General features: G+C 41.0%; 1 protein-coding gene and 1 long non-coding RNA gene across 3 annotated transcripts; both read right to left on the bottom strand.

The window, feature by feature from the left end:
• Positions 1-280: 280 nt before the first annotated feature.
• On the bottom strand, positions 281-19,529 carry SPTY2D1 (SPT2 chromatin protein domain containing 1). Of its 2 annotated transcripts, XM_062628155.1 has the most exons (7): positions 19,377-19,529; positions 10,866-10,980; positions 8,198-9,433; positions 7,700-8,020; positions 6,731-6,896; positions 6,018-6,095; positions 281-3,927 (listed from the first exon to the last, which is right to left on the bottom strand). In XM_062628155.1, the coding sequence occupies exons 1-7, from the start codon at positions 19,434-19,436 to the stop codon at positions 3,831-3,833; spliced, it is 2,073 nt and encodes a 690-aa protein (XP_062484139.1). In that variant the 5' UTR covers positions 19,437-19,529; the 3' UTR covers positions 281-3,830. The 2 variants fall into 2 exon arrangements, with proteins under 2 accessions (XP_062484139.1, XP_062484140.1); XM_062628156.1 differs by having other exon boundaries at positions 7,700-9,433.
• A 4,521-nt stretch (positions 19,530-24,050) lies between these two features.
• On the bottom strand, positions 24,051-26,207 carry LOC134168440 (uncharacterized). Its single transcript, XR_009966547.1, has 2 exons — positions 24,917-26,207; positions 24,051-24,772 (listed from the first exon to the last, which is right to left on the bottom strand). It is a non-coding gene; the product is annotated as an uncharacterized LOC134168440 (long non-coding RNA).
• Positions 26,208-27,443: the final 1,236 nt, after the last annotated feature.

Here is a 27,443-nt window from a genome sequence, read left to right as displayed (position 1 = left end):
CAATTGGTACACTTGTGTTTTAGAATGCTAATACACACATATACCTCCAAATATATATTGTGTCACAAGCCTGAACTGCAGGAGATGTCAATGATTTTCAGATCTTTTCTGAATGCTTAAGTGACTCCATTAATTTTTCATACATTCTTGCTGGCTGCGTGAGAACAAGATAACAATTCTTGGAGAACATTCAGCCTAATGCTGTTGTACATGACAGAAGAAACCAGCAGAGAAGAATTCTGAAAACTCTTCCATAAAGTAAACCAGTGAGAAATAGCAGTAAAATGTTTAATGCCTGTAATTTATTGTATACATACTCTGCAAAACTTATATGCATTTGGTGTGTGCAAAAGTGTACACTTTGACAGCACCAGAAAACAGTTAAGCCATGTAAGAGTTTTTAACCTGATTTGTCACATTGTGTAAAAAGACATTGTGCAAAAAGACATTGTGCACAAATGATATCCCCAAAGGAAAAAAAAAAATAAATCATTGGCTAAAACTAGAAGCACCCTTATTTACACACTAACACTTTAACATTGCATCAAACCCACTCACCAAAATAAATAGTACATTCATCACAATTTAAACACCAGTCTCTCCATATATTTATTTTCTTTCTGACATGTTTTGGTCTCCAGAAATAACGCTCTATCTAGAAATATGCGTCAGTTACTAGATTATGTTACAAAATGCAAAAATAATAGAAAATTTGTTTCCCTGGACAATACTTTGGGCTTTACATAAAAATAAATCCAGATTTCCATAGAGATCTCATATGCTTCTTGAAAGATTTTTATTTTAAAGCACAGCACAGAGTTGCACACTAAGGCTTCCTGTGATATGCAAAACCCTGGCCTCCAAAAGACGTCGCTGTAGAGTGAAATACAGCTCAAGTGTAAATACAAGACATTTTCAAAAAGTAGTCATCAATAGAAAGTGCCCTTCATTTGATTTAGCATTAACAGTAAAGAAGTAGCTACTGTAATTGCGCAATCAAATCCAGACCTGGAAGGGTTTTATGAAAAGTATGTAATTTCATACTGTCAAGTTTAAGGATACAGAATCTGAGATAGCAGAAACCAACCAACCTTTTTATACTCCTACATTCATTATTTTTTTGACACAATTTAGTGAAAAAGGCACATTGTCAAACAGTGAATTAAGAATCTACAAACCAAACCAGAATCTCATTAAATACAATTAAACCATTAGTTTAACATCAGATCCTCATAAACCAATATGAGCATTCTTCCAGTTTTTCTTAACCTCAAATTCAGATGCACTTTGGACAAGCACTGAAGTACTCTCATTAGATTAATACTACTAATCGGCAAACAGTAAACATGTTTTTGGATACAAGGTCAGGAATTAAACCCTAAAACCTTAGTTCCTCATAGCCAATTTACAAATATGCAGCAAATGCAAACATTAAACCCCAAACATTTGTACCAAATTTGAAACCCATTAGCATCCCATGCCAAATATGAGAAAGTACTTATTGACTGTAAAATTATAAACGTGTCATTGAACAGTTTTTCACATGAAATCAACAAAATTTAAGCAATGATCATTGTGTGAAGAAACAGTTGTAACAGTATTTTAGGGAGGCTAGCAGAGTACATTCCAGTCACCATTTAAAGGACAAAGTGCTTTACAGATTAAGAAAGTTAACAGATCTTGCATGGTAAAAAAAAAAAAATAAAATCAGGAAGGTGAAATAACTGGGGTTTATTTAACCTGTATTTATCTGAAATGCCGATTCAATTTCCAATTGAACCAATTCTGAATATATTTCTTTTGCTTCGTAAGAGACTTTTCCCAGCCAGGCAGGAAGTTGCTCACAGCTGATCTAGCTATCAGGTTTGGCAGACCTAGAGCCTTTCTCCAGCTAAAAAGAATTAAAAAGCAAAAACCCAGTAACTTGATCATGGTCCCAGTGTTCACGGTCTTGAATGAATAACTCTAGGAATTACAACAGAAAATTTCAGATAGTCCCAATGTACCAGGGTGAATACAACACACTTTAGACAAGCAGAGAGGTTATGCTATCTTGCATGGTCTCAAGTGCATACACTGATAAATGGTTTTTGTTAGTTAACATAGAAAGTTAAAAAATACATAGAGAGCAAGGATGATGGTATCTTTACCTGGGCTCCCTGTCAGATAATACTGAATTAGTTTATAGAATCTATGCCAATAGCTTACTCATGTCAGTGTTTTACTGAGGCAGTGAAATGCTACACCATTGAGAGAAAACATCTTAAAAAGGCCAATCTGTTTTTTCTTACATTAAGAATCAGACATTTAAACTTCAGCAGCTTCTAAGATTGCTCCTTATATGTTGCTATCTGAACTGCTTCCTAAAAGCATCATTGTTCAGAATAGCCCTGATAGAAAAACAACAAGGGAACCTTTCCTATGGGATAATTTTTCATTTGTATTGCTTTACTTCCTCCCTTTTTGTACTTTTCCAAGTACACCTAGCATTAAAACATAACAGCCTCAGCAGCTGAAGCCAGAGGTACTATCAATGGAGTCCTGGAGCTTGAGGCAAAGCTGAGTAGTGGTACTGGTGAACTTTGAAGGGCGACCTGGGGAAATCAAAAGCAGGTGCAACATCAGATTTGAGCTTCAGACTTCCAGTACAACTCCTGTAGACCTACATAAGCCCTGTGCTGACTGTAAACAAATTCAGTTACTGAAACAAACAGTCTTTAAGTGCATAGTTAGAAATAATGTGCAAATATGGGCATTAAAGTAAGTAACTGAACTAGATTTCCTGCTGTATATAACATTTTAGCTTCTTGGTTTGATGAAATTAATCACAAGTACTAACCAGTCAAAAAGAAGTTGTTAATATTGAAGAGCTGCAAATACTTTCTAACAAAACTTAATTCTGATGTGCTTTCTAAATAAAACCTAATTAGATAAATGACTGCTTCACATTGTAAATCATTTAACACATTGGATGTTTAATGCAAGGAAAAAAAAACGTGCACCAAACACAGTCTGTAAAGCAGCAGAAGCTATTAAGCAAATGGGAAGATTTACAGGGCAGGAAAAGAACTTCCAAGCGTATGCTTGAGCCCAAAAGCACATGTTACATACAAGCATTAGGAATTCCTGTTTTCAGGGCGTGTATTTATCATCCTGAATTAGATTTGTATTGGAAATCCAGACACAGCAAAACCCAATGTAATCTTTTGGCCACGTCTGTAACAGTTTCCAAATGATATGCACTTTTCTGTTTAGAAATAAAAGAGACTCAAATTGGTTTTATGGGTCTTCAAATCAGAAAATATGCAGCACTTTATTGCTTTGAACATCTGTGGCAAGCGCTGAATTTATACCCAAGCCGCTTCTGAAGAGATGATGACATCTTAATACTTCGAGGCTCAAGCTGGGACGGAGAATAGGATATAAAGCAATTTCTCCAAGTCTCAAGAAATATTAAGGAACAAGAATGATATTCTAGTCTTTCAAGTGAATATAAAATTGGTTTACCTCTATATGCTGATTAGTTCTGAATCAGTGCATAGCTAGTCAATATTTCTGCTGGCATCTTGAACAGGTTTAATTAATGGAAACATCTATTTATTTTATTCCACTTAATACGCATTAGTGCATTAATTTCTTAATAAAAAACAACCCTGGCAAGTATTAAAAATAAATATCTTATTTAAGTCAAACTAAAGCCTTGCTTTTCAGTACTTTATCCCTTTAAATATTATTTGCCCTCTAAGAAGCAAACGGAAACTGAAGTAGAATAAGAGATGTATGGAAGCAGAGGGTAACAGAAACATGACAAAGTCAACACCATCAGTCAGTTAATGTGTCCTCATCTTCTTAGACTGTCTCTTGCGTTTTAATTCTTCTTCTTCCCGTCTCAATTCTTCTAAGTCCTCCTGAACACCGAGCCTTAAGCTGCCAAATAAGATTAAATTCTTTACACAACTACTCAAGAAACATGAAGCTTGACTTTTATCCATCCCCCAACAAAAACAATGTTAAAATTACATCTGATTTGAGCAAAAACTTTACAAAAGTTCAACAATCAAGTTTTTTTTTAATTATACCAAGAATACAGCTTTAAGAAATCAAGATATGAAATTAGAATAAAATCTTTGGAAGGAAAAGTTACTTTAAGAAAGTAAAATGGTAAAAAAGTGATTTTAATATGAAAAGTATTTTTTTTCCCAAAAAGAAGCTGCTGAAACACATCCATCAATTCCTGCCAATGTAGCTCTTACATACAAGTCATAGCAGGACTGACTCTGATCAGCTTCTGAGAGCCACCTAAATAGACCTTTTACACTGGCAAGGGAGACAATAGATAATGTCAAACAGTAATGAAGCAAACGACTTGTTGCAGCTTCCTGGCTTGAGGCACCATTGAGGTAGCTACAGGCACAACATTGCTCCATCCTCACCCCACCTAGCTCTTGTGAACAGGCCCATGGAAGAAACTCTAATACATTGTGTTTAGCTACATCCCTGCATGATTTCTGCAGCTTCCTAGAGGTCAGTATGTTGAAAGTGATACTGAGAACAGTATCTGCAACAGCTGTTCTCCTCTTCAACAAATAAGGGCAGGATAGTCTTGTTGGTTTGATACTAGGAATGGGTGCAGCAAAGTTACCAGCTATTGGTAACTTCCTTATCAGCTTTTGCTTCTTTTGCAGCCCAGCCAAGTGCATTTGCACACTCATAGTTCATTATGGAGCAACATAAGGCAGCATAGCATGCACCTCAATGCAGAAGGCTGAGCCACATGACAACGAGGATTCAACTCTTTTGGGCTAAACTGCTCCAATACAGGCTATAAAATGGATTTTATGCCTAAACAAGCACAGCAAAGTCATCCTGAATTCAGAAAACTGCAATCTTTTCAATTAAGAATAGAAACAAACACATCAGGGATCTTCGTGATGAAACTGGCTTGAGATATTTTTTCATTTCAACTTAGAACTTAACAATTACAATTTTGGTGGGATTGTTTTCTTAGAAGTAGTTCCTCTTTTCAAGGTTGCTTTTAACCAAACTCTCAATTAAAAAGCACCTAAGCATGGAAAAATAATTAAACCCAATTTTACTCAAGTTCCTTATCTCCCCTTCCTTTATGCTGCACACATAGATTTCCAATTCTGCAAAACCTCACTCTTGATCTTCACAGACTACAGTTAATAGCAATATCATTGTAATATTACAGCTATTTCCTCTTACTCCATTTAACAGACTATAGCTCTGCATGAGCTGCAACTATTCACCAGGGACAAGGACAAATAAGGACACTGACTGTAACTTCAAAAAGATGCAAGTTTCCAATGCTCAAGGCACCTTCTGAATAATAAAGTTTCAGTTGAACAAAAACCATTTGTTAGGTCAGTATATTCCAGTATTTCCCACTATCTACAAAAACCTTTTATAACTTACACAAAGCTTGTCCCATCAGCCATTAAAATCCAAAGTAAATCAGTTTATGATCAACAGGTTTTATAGTAACAGGAGCTGTATAGGTCTAGAGGGCAAAACCAGTGAAAATACAATATTTGTATTCTAAATCACTGATTGCAAAAGTTCAGAGTACTTCAAACAACAAAATATGCACACAAACACATGTCTATAAATAACACACACACACCCACCACCCAAAAAAGCCCCACCTCCTTCCAGTCCTCAAACTAGCAGAATATAAAGTTTGGGACAAATTGATGGGTTTCATATTTCAGCAGAAGTATTTTTAAATAGATTTTTGGGCATAAGTTTGCATTTTTGTGTGGGGCTTTTTTTTTGTTTTTAATAAGCAGAGTTTGTGATGCATGAGAATGAACATACAAGATGTATTTACTGTACCCACCACAGGCTGGCTTTCATCTTTACCAAAGCTCTCTTACAAGTAACACTAAGACATATTTATCTCTGCAATAAAAAGTGGCAAATATCCACTCTAATTCAGCCCCATGCCTTGGCAATGGGGTCTTCCCTCTTTCTATCAGTTTTAAATTCGTGCATACCTCCTAGCTTCTTCTTTCTGTTGCTCTCTCCAGCTGCTCTCCATATAGCGTAAGGCATAATCACTTTCATCTTTGTATCTGGAAATTAAATATTAGTTTTCAGCACAATAAAAACTACAATCATGTACAATTCAGTTATGAATTCACATCACTTCTTAGAAATAATTACCTTGCCCCACACAGATTTTAAAGTTTTGAAAGAATCTATATTACAAGCCTTTAAAATGCTTGCTTCCTTATACTTTGTCAGACAAGAGGGAAGTACTTAAATAGCCAAAGAGCAGCCTTCACTTCCCAGCAGTTCCTAATCATATCAAGTTAGATCCTCTTACAGAGTAGCTAGCACTATTACATTTAGCAGTTCATATTCAGGCAGCAACATTTGATGAATTCTGAAATACTACAGACTGCTATGGAAACCATTTAAAATCCAGTAATGGAAAGAAGTTACTATGATTTATACAGGTGAGACATTGAAGAAGCTGTATTGTTTTCCAGCTATGTTCTACTGCATCAAATGTTACTGAACGTGGTAGCAGTGTGAAAATTCAAGGTCCCTTTAGCACAGACGCAGTTCTAATGATTGTTAAATTTCTGCAATGCAAACCCAGTTTTGGATACCAGCACTTCCTCTAATTCAAAAACATTTATATTTGAACTATACTGATTTCTGTTGATTGCTCTGCAATACCTTAAAATTAACATTTGCTTACCTTTTCCGGTCATAGCCAAATATTTCCCGAATATGTTTTGATATTTCTTCCTGGGGTTCCCCTTCATCTTCAATGAAGTCATCCATTTCAGAGTCATATTCATCATCATCATCATCATCACCATCATCTATTTGTCTCTTGTAACTAATAGGTGGTCTCCCAAGCCCTAATTGACAGGAGAGTAAAAAAAAAAATCATTAATTAATAGCATTAATATAACATTGATTTGACAGTACTTCTCCTCGGTATGCTTTGGACACAGCAGTTTTACAGCTCCAGGCTTCAAGGTGGAAAATGTCTGCCTCAAGTTAACTAACAATTCTCAGAAACTCAGTAACAGGAAATACTTTCCCTAAGTTGTGCTTTAGAAGATTACATCTTAGTATCACCAATGATGCCAACCTGAGGAAACTGTCAGGCAGAAGTCTATGCTCTTGTTCAAGGCTTTCTAGGCACTTATTTGTTAGATAGGGTTCATGCTGCTTGTTCCTGTTCAGAAACAACTTTTCAGAACAGCTTGCTTACTGTTAAGGTGAATTTTCCAAAATATGTACATTTCAGTCACAGGTTTGCTGTGTGGTTTTAGTTTTTATGTACCACTTTAAACATCCATTATTTAAGACATTAGAATTTTAAAGACTAAGCATAATTAAACAATACAGGAAGTGAATCCTTTAATTCTTTTCCTTCTAACAGCATTCATATATCAACACCTATCATAGGCTGCTTAGTTTTCTTTCCTGTAATACTTCACATCCCAGTCTGGATTTCAAGAAACATGAGCACAGGTAAAAAATAAACTAGAAATTGCAAAGCAGAAAACAAACATTCTACTGTGAAATATGGTATTTTGTCCAAGACTTCCTAATTGCACCTATAATTGTCAAAGGCCCTCTGTGACATAAACACATACATACTTTAAAAATATAAACCAAATAACTGAAAAAAATTTGCTCTGGAATTTCATACCTTGGGGATGAAACACAGGTCTACGACCTTGAAAAGATCTCATGCCATTTATCTGTCCATTGCTGGGTCTTGTTACTAAGTTTTTAGAAGAAATAGTTTCTGATACAACAGTACACTTCGGTTTTACAGTAGTACCCAAACCACTGCCTGGTCGCCCAGGTCCCGCACTTGGGCCGATGCCTGGTCTTCCTGGTCCTGTTCCCAAACTGCTGCCTGGTCGCTTGGCTCCCATGCCTGAACCGACTCCTGGCCTTCCTGGTTCCGTACCCATGCTGCTGCCTGGTCGACCAGGTCCAGTACTTGGTCTGATGCCTGGCCTTCCTGGTCCCGTACTCGTGCTGCTGCCTGGTCGACCAGGTCCCGTACTCGTGCTGCTGCCGCCTGGTCGACCAGGTCCCGTACTCATGCTGCTGCCGCCTGGTCGACCAGGTCCTGTACTCGTGCTGCTGCCGCCTGGTCGACCAGGTCCCGTACTCGTGCTGCTGCCGCCTGGTCGACCAGGTCCCGTACTCGTGCTGATGGCTGGCCTTCCTGGCCCAGTGCCCAAGCTGCTGCCTGGTTGCCCAAGTCCTGTGCCTGAGCTGCTGCCTGGTCGCCCAGGTCCTGTGCTTGAGCTGCCTGACTTTCCAGGTTTCATGCTTGAACCACTGCCCAGTCGCCCAGGTCCTGGGCTTAAACCACTTCCCGGCCTTCCAGGTCCCACACCAGAATTGCTGCTTGATCGCCCAGGTCCTGTACTTGAACCACCACCTGGATGCCCAGGTCCTCCTTTCCCTAAGCTGCTGCCTGATCGCTTTGCACTGGAGTTAATTCCATGCTGAAGGAATGCAGTATTTCCCGATTTCATATGGGCAGACTTTTTTAGGCTGGATTCTTTAGCAGACAGAGGCCTCTGAGCCCCATTGGCTGTTGCTTTTGAGGGTGGCACATGAGAACTTGAGCCAGACCTTCCAATACCATTAACAGGCAATTTACCATGACTGCTACCAGGAGAGCTTTTTAAGGAGCCATTTTGTGAGTTTTTTCCCGTTTGATCAAATCTGGAGGAAGATGATGATCGTGAATATTTTTCAGCCAGTGCTGGTGTTTTGGATTTCTTATCAGTACCACTGATAGAAGATGTCAGACTGCTTTTTGGTGTGGAATGTTTATCTACTGAGCTTTTGTTAAGCTTTGCATTCACAGATTCTTTCTGAGAGGTCACTTTTTTGGAAGAACTGGATATCCCTGTATTCTTAACCTCCTTCTCGGTTTTCCTGTGCATTTCTACTCTTTTGTTTTTGCGCCCTAAGTACTCCCTCTCTCTCAATTCTTCTGCTGTTCTGGGTCTCTCTTCTACTTTTTTCACTGGTTTTATTTCCACCGGTTCATACTGCTTTTTTTCAGCAAGCCTTAAGAGCTCTGCAAAGTTCAGAGGTGCTGGTGCACTTTTGGGAGGTGCCTTTGGTTTCATTGCAGCTTTGGATGGTTTCTCTTCATATTCTTGCTCATGCTCAGATTCAGTGTGACTATATTCAGGTTGCTCAGTTTCCTCTTCTGTTGCGTACTCAGCCTCTGGGGCTTGAGCAACATTTTCACAAGTCCTCCTCTTTTTAGGCTTCTCTTCAACAGGAATGCCATTATAACCATAAAAATTATCCTTTGTCCTTGAGGCCATAGCTCTTGCCTTTCTGTCATGTTTAAGTTCAATGCGTCTAGCCAAGAGCTGTTCTTTCTTTCTTCTTTCTTCCAGTGCTGTAAAAGAAAACCAGGAGAAAAGTATGCAAAAGCACTCCTTTATTTAAATTTCTTCGAGATAAGACATTTAGGACAGTAATTTAGATATCTGGCTAACAGCTATTCAAAATAGACTATAGCTAACCCACCTGAACAAGCTACTCTTACAAACAAAGGTGAACAATTAAGTCAAATACTGCTACTGCAAAACCCATTAAGGTTATTCAACCAAAGCAGCTCTCCAGAAAGCTATGCAAACTAAGGAGAACTACTGTGTGAGGAGGTACACGACTTAGGGAATTTCTGGGTAATGGAAGGAGTTCTGAGACTGAGCAAGAGAACCTTGAGACAGTACAGAATTGACTGTCAGATGTTTACAGGAAATGAGGAAATGGAGGAAATCAGAGAGCACTGGGGGAATAAGAACCAGAAAACACACTGAGTGTGTTTAGAAGGGTGTAGGGGAGAGAGGAGCCAGCCACACATAAACAAACTGGTGGTGGCTACATTTGTCTGACAGAGAACTGTGCCCTATCTCTATAGTCTGTCCTATATTTTTACTGAACTGTTTTTAGCTAATTTCTTCACAGCTATGCTCTCTAGCTCAAGCCTGCATGTGATCTGCTGATGTAAAATTCAGTCTGAACTAGCTGGTGAATAGAATGAGATGTTTGAATGTCAGGTACTGGGGAGACCAAGGGAGTAGGTGCCAAATACCAGAAAACACTCAGAAAAAGCATCAATTCCTAGAAAATGGATCGACCTACTCATGCTTTGGGTGTTACCTGTAAAGGTAACACCCCCTACCTATGTTATTGTGTTGTCAAGGGCCATGACTGTACAGAGTGTGTGTGCATGCCTATGTGGAATTCATGTTCAGTCTTGCTTCTGGCTGGACCACAATACAGGGAATAAGGAGCAGGCTCATTACAGGACCAGAAGAGGAAGAATAACACCTGGGTCATCCAGTCCATCAGATTTGGTTACCTCTATCAAAGCATTAATATCAGAAGCAACACAGTATTAGCTTATTTTACAGACTATTTAAAGGAAATACAATACAGTGGAAAAACTGTGGCTCAAACAAAGCTGCTGCTTTACAAATGTGAAATTCAGACTGCACCAATACATTAGATTAAGACACAACAAGAACTTTTACCATTTTTCCACGCACAAAGCTTTTCAAAGTGAAGTTACCAAAAGTCCAGATGATTTCTTGCAATACCTCTTTCTCCTTACCTACTCATCTCCAACAGCAAATACTAGTATAGCTGATACTTCAGTCATGCAAAAAATCCCTAGTCTTTACTTAGTCCTGGCTTTCCCTCAGCATGTTAGGTACATAAATTCCAGAAACAGATGTGTAGCTGTATTTGCTAGAGCTTTTAGTAAGGTGACAGAGTCTCAAGGTCAATGGAAGTCTCCCACAGGAAATATTTTGAGCTGCTACCTTTCTTTCTTTTCTCTTCTTCTTGCCGTCTGAGGAATGCCTGCACTGCTGCAGACTCTACACCCTTGACTTTCGGAACCTTTTTGGGAGGACCAACAGCCAAACTGTACCTTTTCTGTAAAGAAAAAAGAAATATGTCAGAAAAATTAAGAAATGTAAAAATCTTAGAAGTTTTTAAAACTGACAAGTTGCATAACAGTCATGTACTTGACTTTAGGCAGGGATGGTACAGGATAAACACACATGAATTCCCACTGAAGCAGAGCTGTGATGGATACACTTAACTCACAGCTGTATTTTGGTTCATGCTAAGGAGCAACAGGCCTCATATCTTTGGGGTGAACTTGCGACCTAGAAACCCCCCCATCTTGTTTATGTTATTGACAAGCAGCCAACTACTTACTTCACCCTAAAAACGTTATTATCAGGATGGGCCCTGTCTGAGCTCTCCCTGAACTGCAGCTGGACTTTATGTCTGGTGGCTCCCTTGAGCATGGACATCTCTCATTAGAGGATGGAGCGACCGCTTACCCACAACAGATCCTCAGTGACTGACAGCATGCTGAATTAGTATTATGAAACATTACTAATCCACATAGCTATTCAATGTTATTATAAGCATTACATGGATAATTCCGTTACACCTAAACCATTGACCAAATCTGAGACTAAGACTGGAACCAGCCACAGCTGGGCTCCAGAAGTGGTTCAGAAAGCAAGAGGATCCACTCTGAACCTAATGATTCAATGGGAGAGACCTCCTTACTCTGTGTGTCTCTGGTCCCTGTGTGAATCATTCTAACCCAACCTGAACCCAATTTTCCTTCAAATGTTTTTTTCCATGCAGTAATTAATAAGGTGAACCTTGCCATCAAGCTTACTGAACCTTGTCAAACCACTGTTAAACTCTGTTAAATTCCATGGAACTTATTGAGCTCTGTAAAGTTATTACTTTGCCTAACTAAAATATATTGCTGCTTCTCTCTAGTGAGGTGCTTTCCAGTCATCTGCAACAAGAGCACACTCAGCTTTTCAAGAACACACTCAGCTTTTGAAGGAATGAACGGGAAACCAGAAGACAGGTAGGGAAACCAACAGAAATGAATGAAATGCACTGGACTGAGAAGGAATGAAACAACCGTATCAGTAATGAAATACAAATATTTCAGTCCAGCCTTAGTCTCTAAATCAAGCAGGAAACAAAAGCAGACTAAAGCCCAAGCTTCCAGAGTCTGTGCAATCCCAGGCTACAGGTTTCCAGGTCCATTAGGGCTTTTCAGCTTTGTTTGTGGACACTCAGTTTCAGCTTGCCTTATTCAATGAATAAATACATCAACCCCAAAAATTTAATTACTCCAAAAGTAAATTGGAACTGACTTCACCAACATAACTAGTAGATGGATCTAAACACAGTGACACTGATTTTAGTTGTTGCTGCAGTGATCTTAGACTATTGTACATTAAGGAGTAAAGTGATCCACATACCAGCTGACCTGAACTGGTGCAGGCATGCACACTACTATACTTATCACTCAAGACAACTGGATGAACTCAGCAGACAAATGGCAACAGAATGTGCAGCTCCCACGTGGCACCTGGTAATTGTACCAACTGCATGTGGTGCAATTTGCCTGGAAAAGAGAAGGCTCCAGTGGAAGACCTTGCTTTTTAGTAGGATCTGTAGCAATAGGACAAGGCTACTGGCTTTAAACTAAAAGAGGGTAGATTCAGACTAGATATAAGAAAAACCTTTTATAAGAGTGCTCTCTGGGGCAACACCAGAACAGACTGCCTAGAGAGGTGGCAGATGTGCCATCCCTGGAAACATATACGTCAGGCTAGATGTGGCTCTGAGCCACCTGCTCTAGTTGAAGATGTCCCTGCTCATTGCAGGCAGGTTGGACTAGATTATTGTTAAAGGTCTCTTTCAACCCAAACTATTGTATGTTTCTATGTCTGTATTTTAAAGCGAAGCAGGATGTTTTCATCTACCACCCTTTTGCTTGGCAGAGGAAACAGAGCTGCTTACTTCCAAGAACATCCTGTAACAGCTCTGAAGATGCTAGCAATCCTCACCACACACAAGATCTGTACAGCTTGCCACGCCTAGATGCCTGTCCAATGCAGATGTAAAGTTACTCTATACTGTCTCCCTCTTTTGCTTCTCCTGCTTATATCCAATAAATATTATTTTAATCAATGTTAAGAGTGCAAGCACCTTTCTTATGGAAATCTGTAACAAACACCTGCACTAGTGTGCTATACCTGTTCAGACATTACCTTTCTTAAATGTCCCGATTATTGGAATAACATGGAAAGAAACAGACTGGAACTTCCTCCCACAAACAGACTGGAGAAGAAAAATCAATGAGAAAGAGACATTTGCAGAGGTAAATACAACAGAGGCCAGTTAAACCCTGAAGCAGATGGAAAGCAGAAGAGTATGTTAAAACACAACAAAACCAACACAGCCCTAGGGCTTAGGGGTTTGTTTGTTTTCTTTATTTCAGTAGTAAGACAAATTACAACATAAACCAAGATCTTCTGCATGGCAAGTTCGGAGCCTCACCAAATAAGAGCTGTAAAATATGGTCCCAAATAAAACCAACATCATTAATAAAGCCACACAAATCAGGATTCCATAAATATCTTCCTATCCTCATGTAGCCTTATGAAATGTAACTAAAAAATTAAATTAAAATATCTGATAGTTAAAACACCTACCTCCAAATGTTTTAGAAGCAATAATAATCAGGCAAGCTAGTATCATAACTTCCTAGATTTCAGTATCACACAATGGAAGCCTTCATTCTAATTTGATTTACTGAAACAGCAGTACATGAAGAGATCCTCGGATTACTTCAATTACCAACATGCAAACCCATACATTATCTTGTACATACATGCACTAAGAAGCAAGGTTCGGAGACTCATTTCTAAGCTGCTGCCAAAACTGGTTCCAGGAACAGCAGCTGCAATCCCACCTAGTTGTAGTCACCTGAAGTAATTTCCAGAACTACTAAAACCAAATTACAGAGATATGACTGCAGTGTACACTACAGTCGTAAAACCTGACATGTTGCCTCATCACATTAAAGAGCTACTACTGTCAAGCTCATTTATTGAGTTTCATCTCTGCACAAGTGAGTTCACCACACTGTGAGAACTGATTTTGTAAACCTTTATCACTATCATCCAAGCAGCAGCTGCACTATTCTGGCTTTTTAAAGCTATTGCCAAGTTGGTTAAATCAAAAGAGAAACAGAAAAGTTTAGCCTGTAGGAGAGAGCAGCTCGGACTGTTCCCAGAACACTGATTATTTCCCTGGGCAGCCCTTGATGACACCTCTAACTCTATACTGCTGAGATACACAAAGTGGGTTCTGCTTTACCCAAAGGAAAAAGTAAAGGCCATGGCAGTGCTTTTCTTCAACTGTGTACCCTCCTGAGATAACAAGTCTTTTCCTACCTGTGAGTAGTATTTCTCCTGAGGTTTCTTTTTTTTTTTATCTTCACCTCTGCAAATCTTGCCATAACTATCTACCCAATACCTGGCTCTCCCTAAATTCGACTAATGGTACTTTTATAATAAAAGTATGGTGTAGTCCATTACAGTGCAAAATCTTATTTGTTTTCCCCCTAAAACCTGAATATTTTTTGTCCTCCATGGGATACATAGCATAAAAAGTTACATGAGTAACAAAGAAGCAGAAAAGTATTCCTCAAAACAAAGAAATGAATTAAAAAACAATCACCAAAAAACACTGGTATTAATATGGTAGTTAAAAATCTCACCAGACTGTATGTGCCTACACATTCACACACATGCATACTGTCTTGTGAGATATATCAGATATAGTTTATGTACATATACACAAGACATCCATCCCTTAAATGCAGATGCCAGCGTCTAGCGGTCAGCCACAGGTAAGCTCCAGGTGCCAAGTTTAACTGTGCAACCTGCAACCAAGCTTTTGCACTTAAATCACTGACTTTCTTTAAAAGATGGCACATGATCCTGATACAGTTGCAGCTGTTTTGAGGTCAGCATTCAATTATCAGATCTTGGACTGTAAAACGGATTCCATAAAATAACTATAAACTTCATGGCATCCAAATGAAGCCCTAAAAGGCCTAGACCCAGACACAAGCAAGTGAAGTAGTGTTGCTTTTCACATTAAATCAATATTTACAAAGGTAACAGCACAAGATATGAGTGATCAATTCTTCCAAACCTGATTCTCAGGTAGAGCACCTCTGCAGCTAATAATTTCTGCCATGTGCTTGCATATACAACGTAAAGAATATTCTACTTGTGCTAGCTAGTATGGGCAAGTTGCAGAGGCTCCCAGAGGGTGGGGGTTTCTGTTTGCTTGTTTTTCACTGGCCAGTTGTGGCCCCTGTGTGATGTTACAACACTTTAACTGTTTTGCCTTACCATCCATCAAGACATGCAGCCTTCTCCAATGGGAAGTTGCCGAACATCACTAACAGTTCATTCACCCAGTTAAGCCACACATATAACCTTGTTTGTGTCTCATCTCTCACAATGCCCTAACACTAGTTCCTCAAAAGGCAGTTTTCCAAACTGTAAGTGGTCATTTGTGTTAACAGCCCAGGGGCCTCTGCTGCAGCCTTATTACAGTCTGCTCCTGCAGACACCCTGCTGGGTTTTGTTTGTTTTTTTTTTTTTTAAAAAATCAACAGCTCTGCAGTTAGGCTTTCTCAGAATGTGCACATAATCTTCTCTCAACTATTATTTTCAGTATCTAGTTATGGTAGTTATCTAGATGGTAGTTATCAAGCATTTACTTAAAATTGTTCAATTCCTTGCAGGTTCTAACCCATACCAAGAGAAAGGCTTTACTGACAAGAATTTTAACTATCAGCTCCTACTGTTACCTCCCAAAACCAATTCAAAAGGGTCACACCTCTTACTCCTAAACATGCAAAAACAGTTTTAAGATTTTGCAACTGCTGTCACCACATAGGAGCTGAACCACTAGCTGAAAATAATGTAGAAATTTCTTCCCTTAAATGTTGCTTCACATAATAAAAAGAAAATTAAGCAGAACACTTCATGCTTCCCTTTCTGTAGTGGTATTGTGTTCCCCATCTCATCCACTTACTCAAAGACACTAGGAATAGGAAAAACTTAAAGTTCTATGCATTTTAGTAAATGTCTGCAAGTGCCTGTAACTTAACTATCAAGTTCTGTCAAATAGAGTAAATGCCCTTCTAACTCTTGCCAACTTCTTACATTATGTATCTAGCAGTTCTCCTGGTGTGGAAGTTGATAGAACACAAAGCATTTGTAGGCCCTGGTTTGGGACACGTTTTAACACTAAACAAACACATGCACACCAATCAAACAGGAGTCTGATTCTACAATAGCAATCGGTACTTCACAGTAGGGCTTCTCAGCAGGTACTCTTGCAGGGCTTCTCTTCCCTATGGGAAAACAGCTTGCAGGTCACAATTTTCATGGGCAGGCTCTGAAAGACACAGGGTCCTCTCAACAAACTCTGGGACTTTGCTACTCTTTTACTTTGCAAATACTTAACTCCCTGTCACTAGGTGTATCTGTCAACTTTACCAGAGGGTATTTTGCAACTTTGAATACTCACTATGTATCAGTCCAACTTAAAATGAGACTTCGTGGCTGCCCAGCTGTTTCAGTTTTGGGTCACCTGTTCTTGGTTGAATGATATTCTGTACCAGATGTTTTGCACCAAAGATCCAGCCTCAGTTAAAAGGAACATCGAGGTACGCGAGATCATTTCTAATAAATTATTAATGACAGTAGAAAGAAGGTGAAATAAAAGAATGACAGTTCCAACTATGCTCAGTGTGTGTGTGAGTTTTGTTTTTTCTTTGAACTGCAATACAATTTTATGCTTTAAGAATATCTTCCATTCAAACATCTCAAAGTGCTTCCCCACATCTATCAAGTCACATAAAACTTGCTGCAGCATAATAGAATATACCAGTTTCACAGAGAAGAGCAACATAGACAGTATTAAAATTTTACTAAAATAAACATTAGACCTCCTAATTGACATCATGTCTAATCAAAGCAAGACCATATTGGAAATCTAATAAGCTGCTAACATGAACACATGTAACAAGATATACACACATGATACAGGAGTCCCTATGGAACATTATGTGAGGAAAAACTGGGGCTCTTACCAGCAACTGCTATGAAGATCATTAGCAACACATCATTAATAGCTTTACACTAGTTCATATACCTTCTGTTTTATTTAGAAAAAAACCCTGATGCAGTTAATAGGGTATAGAAAATCTTATTTCAACAATATTCCTTTTGAATCTGGATTTCCACAGGGAGATGAACAAATAGATCCATTTTTACAGGGACCTGTTTTATGCAGGTCCCTCTTCCACAGTACAAGACTATATTATGTCTTAAATAGAGTTTTTCTAGTTTCTACTTTTGAGATATATACTGTAGTGCATGTTACTATTTTTCATTAAAAGAGGCACGGAATATTCAGTTTAGTGCACTGTAAACTTTAAACTTCCCAAAGAAAAACTCGGGCAATATGGTGATTAACCCAGGAATGGACATTGCTGGAAACCTGCTAACTTGACACACCAGTAAGTTGTTACTAGCCTATATGGCATTTTTAATAAAAAAATATTTAAAATTAATTATATTCCTATATGCACATTTTATGTACAAGCTTTAATCTGGAGTTACTTTGATGTCCATTGATCAGACCCCCTTTTGAAGCTTAACAGCTGAAGACAACCTCAGGCAGTGCCAAGTGCAGCTCCACTTTTGCTCAAAAACTAAGGCCAGCTTTACAGTTGAAAGCCACATTGTCTAGAACTGAACTGCTCCAGCTATGGATTGAATTAATCGCATATGCAAATCCTAATCTTGCCTTTACTAAAAAGAGTAACAGAACTGTCATCCATTGCACAGCAAGTAGGACTGCCTCTCTCTACCATCACATCGGCAATAGAGAACATAGCAGATTTCATCAATTCATCATCATGGCTTGTAACTATTTGTGACAAAAAATAGCAGTACACTACACTAAAGCTGCAAGAGCAAACTAAATAGATAAAAATAAGTTTTAAACATCTGGAGTAAGAACTACAACATCCCAATGACAATTTAATGGAACAAGTTGTTTTAAGAGTCATAAATAGATATTTAGTTATCTTAAAGTATTTATACATTTGATATTTTCATATTTATGTTACAAATTAGACCTCTATGTAGAGTCAAGAGGCAAACTAAATCAAGCTAGATATTGAATACATTTTATCAGATTTTTAAAACACAGTAATATTTGACAAGTTATCTACCATACAGCTGGTCCATATTGTCAACTAGTCACAGTATCGGTGAACATTACCAAAGTTTTACGAGCGATACAGAAACTGAGATACTCTCAATTCCACAGTGTCTCCACTTCAGCAATGTCAGAACTGAAGAGTATACTTTTTTCTGCTTTTTAGGATAAACTGTAGAAAAACAACTACCCCTCCCATTTATACTGGTACAAGCAAGCTAATCATAGAAACATGGGACTCTGGCACTCAGTTAAAGGACAGGAAAAGTGTTTCTCTAGCTCGTGGCTACTAAAAAAGAAAATATTTTCTTTTATCCAAATAAGCACACGACTTACAATTTGGGTCCTGTCAAAGGAATGAAACCCAGTATATGAATGTACCGACAGGCCACAGGCCCTTCCTAGGGCTTCATTCAGCCAAGTGGGTTATTTCATACTGAATCAACATAAAACTTTTAGTTTGAGTTAAAGCACAAACTGCTGAAACACAAACTTCTGAGCAATACTCATAACAAATCAAATGCCTTTCACCAGTCATCCCCATGTAGTTGTTATCCCTTAGCAATGTATACAAAGGTATTGGAAAACACAGCATATTCATCCCAAGCTTGATATTGTCTCCGACCTGCATTTGAGACGTGGCAGACTTCTGTTTTCAGAGCAAACAAAAGGGCTTAGCCAACTTTTAACAACAACCCCTGCACCACCGTTTTCTCTCTCGGGATCTCGGCGACCAGAAAGCGCAAACTCCGGCAGCCCCTTCCCAGCCCCAAGACTGCCGAGACCTGCTGACAGGAAGGGCCCCGCTTCGCCTCCCCCACGCCGGCTCCTCTCCGGTACCCTAAAGCGAGTACCTCAGCTGGCGAGGCGGAAGGCGCGGCCCCAGGCCCGCTCCGCGAAGGCCAGCCAGGCCCGTACACCGGCCTCCTCGGGCGGCCCCCGGGGCAGGGGCCGAGGAGAGGGGCAGCGGCCCAAGCGGGACCCTCAGCCCCCGGTGAGGGGAGCGCAGGGCTGCCGGGCCCGCCAGCTCCTCCCTGCGCGGCCCCAGTAACCGCTCCCCCCGGGGCCACGAGAGATCGGGCAGCCGGGTGCTCCGCCGCCCCAGCGGCTGTAGCGGTCACCGTGCCCTGGCCCTCACGTAGCCCGCCCTCCCCGTCAACAGCCCTGACGACCCCCGAGCTCACCGGCACCGAGTTCAGCCCCTGTTGCTCCGAGGCCTTCAAGAGAATATTGTGGAAATCCATGGCCAGCTCGAGAGGGGCTGGGGCACCGGCCCTCCTCCTCCCCGCTCCCCTCCGCGCCCGACGGAAGCGCCCCCCACCCGCAGCCCACCCCTCCGCCACCGCCGCTCGGCTCAGCTCCGCTCCGCTCGCTTCCGGCCGCCACCGCCTACCCTTTATATCACCTCGCCTCGCGCCGGCGTCACCCGGCCTGCACGTCACTTCCACTGTGACGGACGCCACGCCTCAGGAAACGTCTCCGCTGCAGAGGGGGGAGCGGTTTCCCGTGCTGTTCCTCTCAGCGGCGCCTCTCCAGGAGCCCCGCGGAGCAGCGAGGTCCAGGGCCGAACCGGGCGCGGCCTAACAACGGCCTCCGGGGCCGCCCCTGCCCCGCCCCTCGCTGCCCTCCGCCCTCCGCAGAGTTCTGCCTCTCCGGCCCCTCGTGCGGCTTGGTGTCACCTAGACTAACAGGGCGCCAGCTCCGCGGCCTCGGCGTACGGACAGGTCAATAGACCAAGCAGGTGGCTAGTTTATTTAATAACAGCTCTTGCTCCTCCGCTGGCGGTGAGGTTTGTTGGGTCTTGAAGGGGGAAAGCTGTTTGGGGTGAGGGCTGAGGTGCTCCCCAACACCTGCCCCAGTGCCTCTCGCATTCCCGGGGAGGGAGGTCAGCTGCTAAGGTGACCACAGCCGAGCCGAAACCCTGTACCAAAAGTATGTACTAAGTTTCCGCAACGACCCTCCTTGGTTGATGGGGGCCTTGAAAAACGGTGCTTGGCTTCTAGGCACGTCATGGTTGCACTATCAGCACGCCCTGGGTCCCATGAATGCCTCCTGATAAACAGGGCTCCCCAGAGCAGTGCTGACCTTCGAAGGGGCCAAACAAAACCCTCTGTGTGTGTTTAAATACTCTTCCAAGTCTCTCACAACCCGGAAAACTGTGCAATGTAGCTGAATAAAGACTCTTCCCTTGTACCAGTGGTCAGCTCTTTTCAGGAGCTGTTATCTGAGATCCATCTGAAAAATTCCTCTACTACACACTGCTTCTAGAGAAACACAGGCACTGAAAGGAAACTCTCCTTTCCCTCCCGTCTTTATTTCATTCTTCTTTAACATAAATTCTTCTTTAACATTGCTATTCCTTGACCACTTTTCACTTTCTGTTCCTCCAGGTTCCTGCCTTTTCCAATCTCCCTTTGCCTCTTCACTGCCTTCACCTTATTTTTTCTGTATCTGAAATGCCTTTCCTGTATGTAGCTATAAGCCATGTTGCAGCCTGGGATAAAGGTGTCCAGTGTGGCCCTAACTGAGATGAGGAACAGGACAATATTTAGAGTGAGGCATCACACCAGTTAACTCACAGGGCTTTTGTAGTTCTTGAGCTAAGGGAGACCTGAAGTTGTTTCTGTGATGCTTGCATTGCAAGCAGGGTGATGCTTCCACTGATCTCTCTTTGCTTTCACCTGGGCCACGGTCCCAGTTTAAACCCTTGTCCTTTAAGAACTTAATCTTTCTCTCACTTCCCCTTTTAATTCTTACCTCCATAAGACACTGCACTGACTTTTTACTTCTGACTCAGACCTAGATCATCTCTTCTGGTTACCGCCCTTTTTGTATTTTTACTTTCTTTAAATTTTCAGCTTAAGTATTTTTTTAATTGTAAGACTTTCCAGTCTGTCTTCACAGGCAGTGAGTGGTTCACCAACTTTCTCTCAGTTTTGGCATTCTGTTACCCATGGTGGTGCTGTCAAAGATATGATGCCATTTTCTGGGAGTCTTCTCTGCCACCCCATCACTGCTGTGGTGCTTCTTGAATCAGAATTTCCCTGGTCTGTCTTGAATTTCTTGTATCTCCACTGCACTGCTTCCTTGAGAGGGCTTTTAGTATGACTCGGATTCCTGTATAACAACAGCAGTATTGACAGAGCGATGGTTGTTGCTCTCTGTGGCTTTTATGTTTGCTTACTTTGGTCCCTGTGAGAGCTGGCAAAAATACTTGGCTAAATGCAGTCTTTATTCTGCTGACTGCAGTCTTGAAGATGAATGAGGAAAATCTCTCCCTGCATCTAAAAGAGATCAGGGGATGGCATGGCAGCTGTTTGTTGCATGCCACTTTTGGGAAACCTTTAACCACAGTCCTTACCTTTTCTTGTTTATGACAATAGTGTGATATCACATGTCCTTCATCAGACGGGATTTATATCTGTGTTAGGGCCAATGGGAGAAATAATAGTGCTGTGTAAATGTATGCTGCAGGCATTTTATAGGGCAGCAGCAAGAGACGCTGAGCTGTGTCAGGATTCTCAGATTGCACCTGTGGCAGTTAAATCCAGTTCTAGCGCATGTTACACACCAGCACAATGCCTTGATGTGGTCCAGTCTCTTTTCTGGCAGATGTGCAACAACAAATGGGAACCTCCATGCCATGTATGCCTACAGATCTATCGTCCCTGTGTCTTAAATCACTTCCCAAATTGTGTTCACTCTTCATAATCTTTGCATATGTTTCAAATGTGATGAACTGATCCAGACCAGACTTGTCAGGATTCCCAAGTATAGCTGGTTTGTCAGCAGCAGGAGAAGAAACAAATTGTGCTCTTAAGCCAAACTGATACTCCTGTTAAATAAGCACCAACATAGAAAATGTTTCTTACTCATTTCATAACTCTCTGACTTGTCTGATTCTGTGCATGTTTAACCCCAAATATACTTTGAAAGACTCATGAAAGTTAGTGAATTTAAAACTACATCTTACATAAAACCAAAATAACTCCCCTCAAATCTCCCAAGAACCGGTAATTTCCGCTTTTGAAAAAGTTCAGATTGATTTATTCTTCTTGTGTGTAACTTTTTAAGCAGGAACCTGGTTAAGTTTATTTTTTATGAAATATCTTCACATTAGGAAATTACTTGAGACTAGAACTGTTTATCAAAGACTTAGAAAATGTAAGACAATATTCCACCAGAAAGTGTCTTCACTGCAAGTTTTTAACCAGCTGTACTCAACAAGTTTTTCACCCCAGCCATGCACACTTCAGGCATGTGACTAATCTTACTAATTTTGAGTGAAGTGTGCTTAAGTGTTAAAAGGATTAGAATCTTAATTACAGGCCATCTGCAGAGGTCAAATATCAAAGGCTGTTCAGAGCCCAAGTTTTAGCATTTTCTGGGTGAGTAATATTTGTGTTAGTTTTCCTTTCCCCTGTTCACCCAGGATCCTTTCTGCAGTAACTTAAATGGGTGTTCTAATATGGCCTTTATTAAATGAACTGAATCATCCTAATGGCCAACAGACAGGTCTCTAGATCATCAGCCATTTAGACATCAGCAAAATTGGCAGGATGTGCTCAAAAGAAGCCTACAACTTGGAAAACACAGGTTTGAACAAATCAAGCTTTCATGGCGTGGTGCCAGCCTACTTTATTGCTGCTTTTCATGTGAATTATTAACTACAGGGTTGTTTTTTTTTTCCCTAATGATATATTAAACAGAAATGGAAAGCAAGAGTCTTGGGATGGTAATTAGCTGGTACTGACAATACGTAATTTTGACATCTAACCTTGATGTCTAAATTATGACCTTTGCCTCCAAACAGGAGTATCAGAGAAACAAGGATGGGAATTGCCCACTTCCTCCCACCCAAAAAGCAGGATCAATTGTATTCAGGTAATTTCTGACACATACGTTGTCCAGCCTGTGCCTGAAAACTCAAAACCCAATGCTGTTGTGCCCTGCAATAATCTTTCTTACTGTTTTTTTATCTGCACCATGAGCGATCTGTTTCAAACATCAAACCCAGCTCTTTGTTGTCCACTGAGCCTTTTCAGCACGTGAATTTATTGGCCTCTCCCTTAGAAATACAGAGCACATATTTAGGGCCCCCCTACTGGGTCTCCTTTTTCTCTAGGCCAAACCACTCCAATTCTTCCAGTGTTTCCTCATAAAACCTCTAATTCCTTATTCTACCCAAAGCAGAAGACAGTACTCCAACTGAAGGTTTACTGGCCCCAAGCATAACAGAAGAATAGCTTCATTTGCCTGGCAAAAAAATATTCTTTTTTATATAACTCCAGGTGGTATTTACCTTTCTTGTAGTGGTATGGCTGACTCCTGTTTGGTTTGCCATCTGTGCTAACCACCAAGTCTGTTTATTCAGTGATGCTATCAGACCAGTAATTCCGCAACCTCCATTCCCGATGTTGGTGATTCTGCAGAGAATGAAAGCACCTCCTTTGTATTTTCTTCCCCCCTACTGTAATTTGCCAGGTTCATTGTGATCCTAACTTTATCCTGCAAAACTTCCTGCCCCTCCAAGCCAGTGGATTTGGTAAGCAAGTTGTCTGTTCTGCCATCCAAGTTGTTTAATGGAGATACTCCTGCAGAATTCTGCTTGATGCATCCAGCCAAGTCAACAGTGTACTCTTGCTAAATATTCTGTGGGTCCAGTTTCCACCCAGTTGTGTGTTCATCCATTTGTGTTTTTCTGGACTTGCTTGTGAGATGCATGGCCATGTGAGACAGTGTTAGAAGTCTTTCTAAAACAGAGATATCTGGCATGTGTGCATTTTCTGCTATTGCAGGAAATAGACAAAAACCCTTCTCTGATATGTGGTATCAGGATACATGGACAGTAGGTTGAGCTATTTAAGCAAGCAATATGTTCATAAGAATTCTGAAAATATGAGGCAAAGAAAGGATTATTTTATAAGAATAAACTTCCTTCCAAAGTTACTAAAAATAAGGCAATGAAAAAAATCACCATCATAGTAAATGAGGAAAAAACAGTATTTAAATATTGAACAGCGGGCACAGCGCTCAGATATTATAGAGTTAATAGGAAAGCAAACAACGTATGTAAGACAGTCTGCAAAGCAATAAGGGTTTTCCTTAGTGATTAGGTGGATTTAGATCACAGGGGAAACAGCCTTTGGGGAGAGCATCCAGATAAGAAAACTTGGACTGAGAGCCGACTGCCCCAGTTTAGTGAGCTGATTCCAACAGATCAATCATTCAGTGCTGGCAAGCTCTCTTCCATAGAAAATACCCACAACCAAAACCCCTGTCTGCATTCCATCCAAGCTTCCAACTAAGGGACCAAGTGTTTGCATGGAATATAAACTCTGTGTATTTCAGGTGCATAGAAAGCAATTGTTAGCACTATTGAGCTGCAGTGAGCACAGACATGTGCATATGCAGGTATATGCGTGTGTGCTGGCTGTATAGTTACTTTGACTATGTGTGCCTCTCCATCCCCATCGCACATGGTGTGTGGCATCCCCAGAGGATGTAGTGCAGTGTTGCGGTCAGCTGCCCATCCGCACGCCAGCTCATACGACCGGTAACAGGAGTTTGCTCTTTCTACCTGACAGAAATAAATAAGAGGTAAGAAGTGACAGCAGCGCTAGAAATAATGAAGATGAGACGCTAAGGCGCAAGCCCACGGGAGCCGCTGGTGGGTCGTGGACATGGGGCTTCTTGCGGGATTTCTGCTCCTCGTTTGCGTTACATGGGTCGGGCTGGGTTTGTGGCAGCAGATGGCGGTCGTGTCTCTGGTACAGCCGCGGCGGTCGCCTACACTGCCTGGAGATGTTGCACAATACTGTGTTCAGACAAGCACCTGTGACCCCCGCTGGTGCCAGCCGTTGTTGTTCATATTGGCTGCTTCTCAGGCGCTTCTGTACAGTGCCTTCGCAGAGCCCCCCGCCCTGAGCTTTCCAGGAGGAGATCTTTCCACAGAGTGCTGCTGAGACATAAGTAAACAACCAAAAGAACACATCAAAGGTTTATCTATTTTACTGAAAGTATTCAAGGCTTTTCATAATTATACATGTCTGCAAAGCTGAGAAATATGTGTATGCCACATGCAGTTGCAGATGGTTGTGGCATCTGAAGCAGATCAATTGGATTGTACATTTTCTCGTATTGCTCTGGAGCCAAAGCATCTTCTCTTCAAACACTTAGAGAAATATTTGGATTTATTTCCCAAACAGTGCTGAGAGCCTCATTTGAAGATCTGTGTAATTTTCTGGGGCTATGGCATTTCTGCAGCTTAGGCTCCTAGCTGTTTCTACAGATCTCTACTGTATTACACATGAGAATAAAAACAATATAATAAGCTGCAAATGGAAGCAACAGAAGATGAACTGTTTCTTGAAACTCTGCTCCTTTACTTGTTGCACCTTTTCATCTCATCTGCTCCCTGTCTTGAAGAAAATCATGCCCAGATTATTAGGTACCCCTCACCCTCCAAGATTAATAAATCAGTCTCCTTTGTATATAATGAGGGAACAAGTTTCAGAATGAAGGGTACAAAAAACTCTGCACCTGTCTATTAGATCAGTGTTGTCCTGAGTGTTTTGTTTCCTTATGTTTGCCTAACATAGCAAAGTTCAATGCAAAACCACACAGAAGGAAAGATGATTTTATTTTCATAGAATCATGGAACGGTTTGTTTTGGAAAGGACATTAAAGATTGCCTAGTTTCAACCCCCCTATTTCAGCTTAAAGCCATTCCCCCTTGTTCTATCACTACTTGCCCTTGTAAAAAGGGCTTCTCCAGCTTTCCTGTAGGCCCTCTTTGGCTACTGGAAGCGGCTCTAAAGTCTCCCCAGAGCCTTCTCTTCTCCAGGCCGAACAAGCCCAGCTCTCTCAGCCTGTCTGCACAGGAGAGGTGCTCCAGCCCCCTGATCACCTTTGTGGCCCTCCCCTGGACTCCCTTTGATAGGTACAAGTCCTTATCTTGGGGGCCCTAGAGCTGGACACAATACTTAAACTGATTTCACACATACTTTCTCTCACAGACTTTCTCCTTTCATGTGCATTGAGGGTGGAGTTGCATGTGAACTCTTAGCCTGGACAGGACTCTGAGGTGCAAGCCAGGAACCAAGGGTAACCCAGTACAAGCAGTGCCTTCATTGACTGGGTGCATTCCCTTAATGTGGCATGCAGATACAGATATTGATTAAAGGGTCCATCAATGGACTCAAACAAGGTGAAGTTAATGAATCAGGTCCAGGGGTTATCCAGGAGTAGCAGGAGATAGGACAAAGAGACAGCTTGAAACAAGGCTGCAACACAGGCCCACGGTCCACCCAGGAGATGGAGCTGAAGACAAAGCTGCAGCATAAGTCCAAGGTCCTTCTAGGAACCATGGCTGGAGACAAGCCAGCTCTGGTATAGGTCTAGGAGTCAGGGCTGGAGAAAAACCTGCCTCCAGCATATGTCTGAGGTCCATCCAGGAGGCAGCGCTTGGTTTTCCACACCCCAGTGTCTTTAGAAGCTGCACATGCCATTACTTTGCCCATTCTTACTGTTTCTTGATGATTTCACACTAGCAGATTGCCATTCATACCTCATTCATGTCACACGTCATGTTTCTTTGTCAAATCCCTATGGGTGTACTGTCATGTTAGAGGAGAAGTCTTTACCTAGTGGCTGGGTTGTAAACAATTTAATGCAAACTACTTCATCAGGAAGCTAATAAAAACCAGTACTGCAGACTGGAAACAGCATCGTCAGATGTTACCTATGTGAAAAAGAATTTAGCAAACAGGCTGCTGCCTCCTACATGAGCTCTGTCTTTTGAGTGTAGCCCCCATATTGAGCAAGTCACAGTAGTGTAATCTCACATGCAATTTTCTCAGCATGGTTCTCTGCAGTGCTAAGCTGTATTTACTGTGCAGCTGGCATAGTCAAAAATAGTGTGATATTTAATAAGATAAATTCTTGATTATTGTCTTTGGTAAGTCTGTGCCTCAGTGCAGAGATTGTGGACTTAGAAATAAAGAACATAAGGTCATTTGGAGCAATGTAGTTTCAGTTAAGCAAACATAAGGATATATTCATTCCAATACACTCTCAGCAAATCCTTTGGCTTCATATATTTAAACTTTAATGGAATTGCTTGTTAGCTAAATTTATTTCAACCTCTATTCTGCAGGTTTATCTCAGATTTCATGGAAGGATGCTGTAACTTGTGGATCAAATTGTACACATGTGGTGTAACCTTGAGAAATAAAAAACGTGTGGCATTG

The sequence above is a fragment of the Pezoporus occidentalis genome, unplaced genomic scaffold (genome assembly GCF_034315485.1).
Source record: "Pezoporus occidentalis ecotype Australia unplaced genomic scaffold, CSIRO_AGI_Poc_V1 ctg31, whole genome shotgun sequence".
Lineage (NCBI taxonomy): Eukaryota > Metazoa > Chordata > Aves > Psittaciformes > Psittacidae > Pezoporus > Pezoporus occidentalis.
Note: the sequence above shows the minus strand (reverse complement) of the source record. Positions and strands in the feature narration are given on the sequence as shown.